Here is a 10179-nt window from a genome sequence, read left to right as displayed (position 1 = left end):
GGCATGAGCAGCTCTGGAGTAGAGGGTTGGGCACAGAGCTGAGAGACAAGGATCAGCACGTAGCTGCCTTGGGTCGGGGAGTAGGGGAGTCACAGGGAGCTGTAGGAAAGGGGACATTTGAGGTCCGCTTCGAATGAGAACTAGGTTGCTGAGTAGATGGGCAAGAAGCAAATGTGGAGGTGCAGCCGCACTTTGTACTGGAAACTTGAATCTGGCATGGCTCGAATGGTGCACCTGTAAGGCAGGTGGCTGGAGTGGAGGCTGGGCCAGGTCCGGAAGGACACCGAATCCCCAGTTGAGGAGATTGGGACACCTGATAGTAGGGGGACCATCACAGCTTTGAAAGCAGCGAATGTCATGGGAGAGGGAGCGTGGCAGTGGTGGCCGGAGAATAGGTTGGTGGAGATACTAAAGGCAGCGAATATGGCCAGCTGAGATTGAGGGACCGAGGAGGTGGGCTGGCCGCACATACATACGACTGTACAGCAGTGGGGCTTGGTGATGCTGGCGGAAGCAGGAGGGGAAGGAAGAATGAAGGATCACTGAGGTGAAAGGCTTGCCAGTTGGGTGGGAGGTACTGTGTTCAGCTTCGACAGGAAAAGCGGGAGGAGCCTTATGTAATGGCTTCTGGTTCTCCTCGGCCGCTGGGTTGATTGGCAGGCCGGCTTTGGCAGCGGAGGGCCCACAGGGGCCTGCTGCACAGGCAGGGCGCAGGTCTGGAACCACACAATGACTAGTCTTTGGGCTCCTAATCTGTTCTGACTGAGTTGGGTTTGAGGTCGCCACCACCCCCTCCTTGAAAAAAAAAAGCCACAGAGTTCATAGCTCATTTGTGCAACAAATACTGTGTGTCAAACCCTGGCGCTGGGCAGTGGCAGTGAATGAGCCAAATGCCCCCAGAAGCCTGTGGTCTGGTGGTTAACAGAGGAAATGTGAGCAAGCTGCCCGCGACCCCCGTGAACCACTCCCTGCAGCACGTCTGGTTCAGATCTCGGCACATCTTACTGACGGTGACCCTGGGCCAGTTACTTCACCTTTGTCTCAGTTTCTTCATCTGAAAATTGGAAATACTATGACTAACCTCACGGGTTGCTGGGGTGAGGAGTGTTTCTCTTCCCTGAAATGGTGGCCGTGCTCAGATTCTCCGCCCCCTGCCCTGCCCACCAGGTCACAACCATTTTTAGTGTACAGTTCAGTAGCGTTAAGAACATTCACAATGTTCATGCCACATGAACAAAATCACAAATTTGGTTTTGGTAGTTTTTGTTCCTCTGTATTCAGTTGTGTAGTACTTCCGGTTCAAACGAGAAGAGAAGCTGTTCTGTATCAAACCATCTAAGCAATGTTATATTCTAAAAATGGCAAAAAAAAAAAAAAAAAAGAATATTCCCCTTGTGGTGTAACATCTCCAGAACGTCTTCATCTTACAAAACTGAGACTCTACCCGTTAAAGCACCAGTGCTCCTCTGGTAGCACCGAGGAGCCAGCCCCGCTCCTCGCCTGTGAGTCCCGTTCCTAGGAGGCTCCCACCAGTACAGGAACCTGAGTGGAGGACGAGCGGATAAGCACTCGCAGCTGGAACAAGTTAACTTAAAATAGGACCTATATCTCCCTGTTGGAGTCCATGGATGCTCTCTCCTCTTCCAGGCCACCAGGCCCTTGGGTGGGGAGCATATCGCACTAGAGTAGGAACGGCCTGCTCAACTTAACAGTTTTAATCTCAAGCCCAGGACAGCAGGAGTCTGTCTCAGAAGTCAGAGGTCGCTCAGAGAGCAGTCTGAGTGCCTTCTGGAAGTTGACCCCTTGTCCTGTGGGTGCAAATCTTAAAAGACTTAATGATAAACCCAAATTTTTGGAGTACTTTACAGTTTACAGAGCGTTTACATACAGTGTTTTAGTAGATTTTTTCCTCACTGTAGTCCTATGATTTAGGCCCCGCAGGCATCATTCTCCCCTTTTCATAGCTGAGGGGTTAAATAATTCAGGGCTCAAAGGCAAGGACTCCATCTCAGGATTTCTGACTCGAAAACCCAAGTTTGTTTCTGTTCTGCCACATCCCTCCTGCTCTCACCAGTCATCACATCAGATGGCCAAGGACTAAATGCCCGGGGGCTGGGGGGGGGTTCCTTCTGGCTTCTGCTCGGGGGCGGGACACGCCCTTCTGGTCTGCTGCATCTCATCCCGGGATCACTTAGGGCAGGGTGGGAGCCTTTTCTCTGCCAAGGGCCATTTGGATATTTATAACACCCTTCGCGGGCCATACAACATTTTCAACCTAAAAATTAGCCTGCGCCAGACATTTAATTAACTCACTCCTAACGCCTTGGCAGGGCCAACATGGCCCACGGGCCAGACGTTCCCCACCCTTGACTTAGAGTGCCTACATCCAGTGGTTCTCCCTATGACAAATGTATTAGCAAAGGTTCTCTTGTTTAAAACAACAACAAAACGGTGGTTAAGTGTGGGAACTGTGCAATGTCTGTGTGGTCCTGATTGGATTCCGCTGCCTCAACTGAGTGATGCGTCCCATCTCTGTCTCAATGGCCCCGGAGAGAGGATGCCTGGATTCTTGCCTGCCTCCACCTGTAAATACAAAGGCAACTCTCTCCTTGGTCTTGCTTGCTCTGTGCGTTTAAGTGGGACTCTATTTCATTTGGCCAAGTGGTCTCATTTGTCCCTAAGTGAAGCTTCATTGACTGAAAGATGGAGAAAGGGCCACCGAGGTTGTGAACGATTAGGGGGAAATATTTTGGACTTGACAGTGACTGTTAGTTAGCGGTGTTGGAGGCCCCAGGTGGCGATGGCTCTGTTCTGCCTTCATCCTCAGGTGAGCCATGGCAGGCGCTGGCGAGCGCAAAGGCAAGAAGGATGACAATGGCATCGGCACAGCCATTGATTTCGTGCTCTCCAATGCCCGGCTGGTGCTGGGGGTGGGCGGAGCGGCCATGCTGGGCATCGCGACGCTGGCGGTTAAGCGGGTAAGTGCCTGCAGCCTGTGCCAGGGCTGGGAGACGGGGAGCTGCCTCCACAGCACAGAGCTGGTCTGGCACAGGCCTGGACGCTGCTCATGGAGTCGAACTGGGTCATTGGTTATTAGATGAGACCTTAGAGTTCAGTTAAGGCTGCTGCTCGGCCTCTACCCCAAAGAAGTCGTTGGAGAGACAAATAAAGACGTTTATCCCAGCGGGTAAAAAGTTATAAATACCCCAAATAGTCTTCCTTGACTACCTTATTTAAAATAGCAACCCCCACCACGCATACACTTCCTGTTTCCCTTTTCTTCCTTATTTTAACGTTAATCTTTCTGCATACTTTGTATTTAACTTATGTTTTGCCTGTGTCCCTCTACTGGACTGGGTCTCTTTGGTTAGTGCTCTAGTCTTGTACCCAGAACAGTGTCGTAGACACTCAATGAGTATTTGTTAAATGAATTAATCAGTGTTCACCATTACATTCATAAGGTACAGTGTGGTATAGTTAGAAAATGTACCATAATGTTGAACACCGGTTCATTTTTACTGGTATGGGTAAATGATAAAAATCGTAAGTGAAAAAAAATCAGGTTTCAAAAGTATATATAGAGCAGGGTCCTAATTACCTAAATCTATTTTTCCAGAAAGAAATATACTAAATTATTAACATTTATCTCTGGGTTGTGACATTATGGATAAATCTGTTTCTTATTTATATCATTTCATGTTTCCTGAACTTTTCTATTTTCTACATGGAGAAAGTATAACCCAGAATAACACGAAGGTATTGAAAATTAGTCTAGAGCTCACTGAAGCTGCTGGGAAGGAGGGCAACAGGAAGGAAGGAACATGTGTGGACGGGTCCTCTTGCTGTTCCAGATGTACGACAGGGCAATCAGTGCCCCTACCAGTCCCACGCGCCTGGGCCACTCGGGGAAAAGGAGCTGGGAAGAACCTAACTGGATGGGCTCCCCCCGACTGCTGAACAGGGACATGAAGACAGGCCTGAGCCGGTCCCTGCAGACCCTTCCCACAGACTCCTCGGCCTTTGACACAGGTGAGAAAGCCTCTGCCCCTTCTGGGACTTACCTGTGGGCCCTCAGGGCTGCTCCTGCGTGTAGCAAACGTTCCTTGAGCACATAGGTGCCAGGCACCGTTGTGCCTGTTGTGCCAACCCCTTCTTTCTGGGATCCAGGCAGCCTGGGAAGAGCTGACATGCTTCTCTCTCTTGCCTTGGCAGATACATTCTGCCCACCCCAGCCCAAGCCACTGGCCAGGAAGGGCCAGGTGGACTTGAAGAAGTCACGGCTCCGCATGTCCCTGCAGGAGAAACTCCTTTCTTACTACCGGAACCGGGCTGCCATCCCTGCTGCTGAGCAGGCTCGGGCCAAGCAAGCTGCCGTGGACATATGTGCTGAGCTCCGGGGCTTCCTGCGGGCCAAGCTGCCTGACATGCCGCTTCGGGACATGTACCTGAGTGGCAGCCTCTATGACGACCTGCAGGTAACGAGGCGGTGCTCACACGGGTCGGGCCGGGGACTGACCCACATGCGGCTCAGTCGTGCGGTTGGTACAAAAGATGAGTGACCCAGGCTTGCCAGGAAGACTGCAGTCTGGCTGCTTCCGAATTCTGCACACAGGGAGCATTATCGTGGGTCTTGTTTTTTTTTTTTGAGATACAGATCTCATGTATTTTTTTTAAATTTATCTTGGTCTTTAAAAACCCTTTCTTGTTTTCCAGTCACACAACTTCTAGGACACCATAAGAGGCCTCCCCCTTCCTCCCTCCTGTCCCTGCCTCTCTTTCTAGTTCTCTTTCTGGGGCTCTAGGCGTGGGGGACGTCCCGCAGACTTTCATGCCCCAGGACAAGGTGGCACGTGGCTCACGCGAGCACGAGTTCGTGTCTGCAGACCGGGGTTTAATTCCTCATTATGTCTGTATCTGAACTGAAAGGTCGACAGGAAAGAATTCTTAGTTTCCTTTATTGTTGGGGGAATACCAGATAGAGGGACCTGTGTTTGGGGAAGCTGGCTTCTTGAGCAGATTACATCCCTCAAAACCTTTTTAATTCTTCTCACCAGGTGGTGACAGCCGACCACATCCAACTCATCGTGCCCCTCGTTCTGGAGCAGAACCTGTGGTCGTGCATCCCTGGTGAGGACACCATCATGAACGTCCCCGGCTTCTTCCTGGTTCGCCGCGAGAACCCAGAGTACTTTCCTCGTGGCAGCAGTTACTGGGACCGCTGTGTAGTAGGCGGCTACCTCTCCCCAAAGGCAGTGGCAGACACATTCGAGAAGGTAGTGGCTGGCTCCATCAATTGGCCGGCCATAGGGTCTCTCTTGGACTATGTGATCCGCCCGGCACCCCCCCCAGAGGCCTTGACTCTGGAAGTGCAATATGAGCGTGACAAACATCTTGTCATTGACTTCTTGCCATCAGTGACTCTCGGTGACACTGTCTTGGTGGCCAGACCACACCGGCTAGCCCAGTATGACAACCTGTGGCGGCTGAGCCTGCGTCCTGCTGAGACGGCGCGCCTGTGGGCTTTGGACCAGGCCGACTCGGGCTGCCGATCTCTGTGCCTCAAGATCCTCAAGGCCATATGCAAGTCCACTCCAGCTCTGGGCCACCTCACTGCCAGCCAGCTCACGAATGTCATCCTCCACTTGGCCCAGGAGGAGGCTGACTGGTCTCCAGACATGCTGGCCGATCGGTTCCTGCAGGCCTTGAGGGGACTCATCAGGTACCTAGAGGCCGGAGTCCTGCCCAGCGCCCTAAACCCCAAGGTGAACTTATTTGCTGAGCTCACCCCTGAAGAAATAGACGAATTGGGATACACTCTCTATTGCTCATTGTCTGAGCCAGAGGTGCTGCTGCAGACGTAGGGCAGGTGAGGGCCAAAGGGGTGCTGGGCAGTCAGGCCCTGGATTCTCTGTTAGAAACACGGCTCTAGAGATGGTGCCTCACAGGGTCCCTAGGTGCCTCCCGTCTTGCTGTCCATCGCCCTGGTCACTTCACGCTGATTAGAATGACATCTCTTAAATCTCCTATTTTCTCTAACCCAACCCTTTCTATTTTTGTTACCAAACACTGTGCTCCCTCCTCCTCCTCTACCCCTCGCTCCATGCTAATTTTGCTGGAATGAATTGACCAGGTGGAGCACTGGCCTGAGCTGTTGAAACCACTTGGTGTTTTGCATGTGGCCCAGGTCTTCTGCTCCTGTCTGTCCCGCCTCGCCCTTTGGCCTGCTTCTCTTCCGTGTCTTCTCTACCGTTTCCTCTTGTTCATGCCTTTTTTGTTCCCTTCCCTGGAGCACACCTGCCTAATCAAGATGTTGCCTTTAGTTGAATATCACTGACCTTACTGCATGTTTCCCAGCTGACCTCTGCAGAGCGCTCAGACAGTATTTAGGGTTTCTGGGGGTACAGTGACCTTCGATTCAGGTTCCTGGAAAAGCAGCCCATTCCCCCAACCTCCTGACCAACTCCTAGCCATAGTGCTGAGAGGTCTCATGGGAACACGGTCATTGACCCACACAGAGTGGGGGCTCAAGATAAACCGATGCAATGTTATTTGGAGAGTGGTTTTTAGTGGCCACCAGTGAGCGTGCAGAATGGGGGAACCGGAGGTGGCCTGGGGGAGGACCTGTGTACTTGGCATCTCCAGCTCATGTGGCTGGTCCAGGCCACACCACCCGTGTGCAGGAGGCTGAGGAAGACGAGGAGGGAGGGGGCTGCAAAGGCAGCACCTCTGCATGAGCGCCTTCGTTCACCCCTCCTTCCTCCTCGTCCTGTAGGGTGAGGCCTTCAGGGACAGCCTTAGCCCTAGAGGCTGAAGGGAGGTGGACAGGCAGCAGGGTCTCAGCTGGAAGAGCCAGTCCTCAGTGACCGCGTTTCTCCCCATCAGGCCTGCCTTTCTAGGATGTTGTCTTAGAGCAGGAACAGTCCTAACAGTCCGCCACAGTAATGTGAGAGGGCTGTTTGCGGAACTCTCCAGGAACCTCCAGGGGCCAAAGGGCACCCAAACATGCTCAGACCTCTCCCCTACCCCCCACCCCATCCAGTTCTGTCTCTCTCTCACCCAGCACCTGGGGAGATTGGTGCTACCTAGGAAGAGTGCACACGGATAAAACACACGAAGGAGGTGGGGACTTCCTACGCTCCTAGTTTCCCGCTGCTACAATTGCACTATTTATTGCAATGTAAGAAGCACCCTGAGGGTGGGGAGGAGTGTTTAATACACAATGCCAGTGCATCTTCTTGTTTCGTGTATTTTTTTCCTGTTTGTGGCAAAAGCCGGATAATTCTGTTTCTGGTCGCTTGTCCGGTACTTGTTCTGCCATCAAGTGTTGCTGTTTTCTCTGTGCATACTACCTCTCCAGCCGTGAGAGTCTGGTGAAGCGCTGCAGCTGTCTCATTCCTTCCCGGTGACAGTGACATGAAATGGCTCTATAAATAGCCATGAAACCTCAGCTGTCCTCTGGATTTAGGGGGAGATTCCTATTCCCTTTTTGTCATGGACAAGGGGTTGAGAATGAGGATTAACGTTGGAGAACTTCCTGCCTTCTATATGTGTGCAAGGGTTCCTTTAAGTGGTCCAGTTGTGTCATTTGTATGAAGGTATTGGGAGAGAAGGAAGAACATAACGTCCAGAACCCCGAGAGGGATTCCCCAGCCTGGCTGTTCAGAATCGAAATGGAGTTTTAAAAATCTATGTGCCGGAGAGCTCCCTGGTGAGCGGTGCAGAGGTAATGGGTGGAGCCTGGCATGGCATCTAGGAGAGGGGTGGGCTGAGAAAGTGTTGCCAAAACATGGGTTATTACTCACTGAGATAAGGATTTGGTTTTCCCAATGTATTATAAAACCTACAATTTGCCTGGTTGGTGTGGCTTAGTGGTTGAGCATTGATCTGTGAACCAGGAGGTCACAGTTCAGTTCCCGGTCAGGGCATTTGCCTGGATTGTGGGCTCAATCCCCAGTTTAGGGCATGCAGGAGGCAGCCGATCAATGATTCTCATCATTGATGTTTTTGTCTTTCTTCCTCTCTGAAATCAATAAAAAATATATTTAAAAACAAACAAATATAAAGGCAGGGATTCTTACTGCCTTTGCATTGAAAGACTGGACAAAAAAAAAATCCCCTACAATTTTCCCAAGGTGGTCTCCAACCAAATTCCATATAAAACATCGAAGGGAGAGCTAAAAAAAGAAAACATTTTAAAGATCAAGTCTCAAAATGTTAAAGCCGCGTGTAACTGATTTGAGTTTATCTCCTCTCTTAAAGAGCATCTCTCTCTACTGTGTTTCACAAAACCAGAACACCATGACTTTGCCATTTCATAAGTGAGAACCTCTTAGACGTTCTCAGAACTAGAAGCTGTGGGAATTCCCTGTCCTGGTCCTGGCGGTTTTGCTGACCAACTGGGCAAATCTAATCATAAAACATGGAAGACAGACAAGTACTTTGAGAGTCTCGGGTAGAAGAGGGCAACATTTTGCTTCCCCCTCTCCCCCTTTAATTTTGGGGGAAAGATGTGGTGCCTTTCCCACCATTCTGCCTTTCTACTCATAACTCCCCCTTCCTGAAGCAATAGCACCTGGTCCTGTGCCTCCATTCGGAAATTTTTTTTACACCATCTAGGATAAGCAAACCACATAGCCTAATGCTTACAAAATACACTCATGGTCTTGAAGCTCTAATCAGTTCCAAAGTGTATTTTGATTTTCCCTGTTGCCCCTTTTTAAAAATGAGTTCAGGACAATAGTATTTTTATACACTTGTGACTTTTTTTCAAATAAATAACGCTCGTTTGGAAAAGCTGTGTTGAGGCCTACAGTCTTCTTCCTGGGTCTCAGCCCCTGGTGGTCCACGGGTTGACGCTCCAGATCAGCTGAGTTTGCTCCCTCATACTCCACTGGAGTTGAGAACACAAATGGTTTTGGTGAGGAATCAGCCTCAGGATCCTAAGGCCCAGGAGTGCCTGTACGTAGGGATTTCTGGAAGTAGGGGTCCCCGCGTGGGTTCAGAGTTGTCTGCTGTGGTACATCTTTCTTGAGACCATGACCTGGGATTTGTTAGAACTCTGCCCTTGCTGCTGAAGCTCAAGGCCAAAGACACCTAGGACTAGCGCAGTGAGGCTGTAGCCTTTTTGGACACTACTGATTCTAAGTGGCCAGAGTACCAGAGAGGTGGGTTCTGCGGTTAATTGTATACACTGTGTTGTTCACCTTTTCATTTTCATCACCTTGTAGTCTTTAAATTCTTGGTCCCATGCCAAGTCCACAGTTGGCCTTGCGGTCACTTGCCTGCCCTTCAACAGCAGTTGGTGTGTTTGGCTGGGACTTGGAGTCAGTCACCAGTCTTTCTGCCCCGTCTTGGATAGCTACGGAGGGAAGCAGCCTAGCCTTGAGACACAGAGAACTGCTGTCCTTTCTCTCCTTGAGGGAGGAGATAAGCTGGAAACATGCGTTTCACAGCATGGGAGGAAGAACATAGAAGTCTCCTTTCCGGCAGCTTTGACTTGTGTGTGGCATGAACCGTTTCCCACAGGAGCGCTGTTGGTTCTTCCTATCCGCTCGAGCGTGGACGTGCTTGATCTGGGTCCCCACAATAGAACGGATGGGACGAGCTGCCACTGAAGTCTTTCTTCCGTGACCTCTGCAGTGTCAAAGCTGGAGCAGTGTTACTTGCTTTAATTTTCAACCGTCTGCGTGGTCAGCCCTCAGGAGCACTGACAAGTCTCTTGATACAACAAAAGGAGGACATGTGGGTCCTCAGTTGTGCCTTTGGAAGACGTGTAGTGGCTCAGGGACTGACTGCCTTTGCACTGAACGGCTGGACGACTTCTGTGTATTGCAATTCTTGGGCCTCCCCAAGGGGAAAGAAAAACCACCCATACCAGCACCCAGTGTGCTTTGCATATACCAGGTGTTTATAGTTGTTGGTTTCCTCTCAGTAAATGACAGGCGGCCTCTGAGAAAGCAGGATGATGTAATGGGGATGGGGAGGTGCCTATTGGGAGGTCTGGGTCAGAAGACCTCAGTTCTGATAATCAGTTGAGCACCTACCAGGTACCAGGCACTTTGCTCAGTGCTTTCCACACATGATTTCATTTCACTCTAAGGATAATGATACTACTCATCATTAGCCCATTTTACAGATGAGGAAACTGGGCCCCAGTAAGAACAAGTCACTTAACCAAAA

General features: G+C 50.6%; 1 protein-coding gene and 1 long non-coding RNA gene across 3 annotated transcripts in view; one reads left to right on the top strand and one right to left on the bottom strand.

The window, feature by feature from the left end:
- The window catches only part of MIEF1 (mitochondrial elongation factor 1), an 8351-nt gene extending 1120 nt beyond the window's left edge, over positions 1-7231 (top strand). The window contains exons 2-5 of one of the 2 annotated variants that reach the window (XM_006775984.2): positions 2828-2978; positions 3852-4029; positions 4213-4475; positions 5055-7231. In XM_006775984.2, the coding sequence (XP_006776047.1) occupies positions 2835-2978; positions 3852-4029; positions 4213-4475; positions 5055-5861 (1392 nt within the window). In that variant the 5' untranslated portion in view covers positions 2828-2834 and the 3' untranslated portion in view covers positions 5862-7231. Of the gene's footprint in view, positions 1-2827; positions 2979-3017; positions 3757-3851; positions 4030-4212; positions 4476-5054 lie in introns of those variants that run through there. The other variant, XM_015571932.1, reaches the window with a different exon arrangement.
- LOC107185021 overlaps positions 1-10054 on the bottom strand; it is a 25031-nt gene extending 14977 nt beyond the window's left edge. Inside the window, exons 1-2 of the long non-coding RNA XR_001515928.1 lie at positions 10044-10054; positions 199-204 (exon numbers count right to left, since the gene is read on the bottom strand). This is a non-coding gene — a long non-coding RNA (uncharacterized LOC107185021). The remainder of the gene's footprint in view (positions 1-198; positions 205-10043) is intronic.
- Between the last annotated feature and the right edge of the window lie 125 nt (positions 10055-10179).

Source organism: Myotis davidii, unplaced genomic scaffold (genome assembly GCF_000327345.1).
Source record: "Myotis davidii unplaced genomic scaffold, ASM32734v1 scaffold428, whole genome shotgun sequence".
In the NCBI taxonomy this organism is placed as follows: domain Eukaryota; kingdom Metazoa; phylum Chordata; class Mammalia; order Chiroptera; family Vespertilionidae; genus Myotis; species Myotis davidii.
This window is presented reverse-complemented; position numbering and strand designations above follow the sequence as displayed.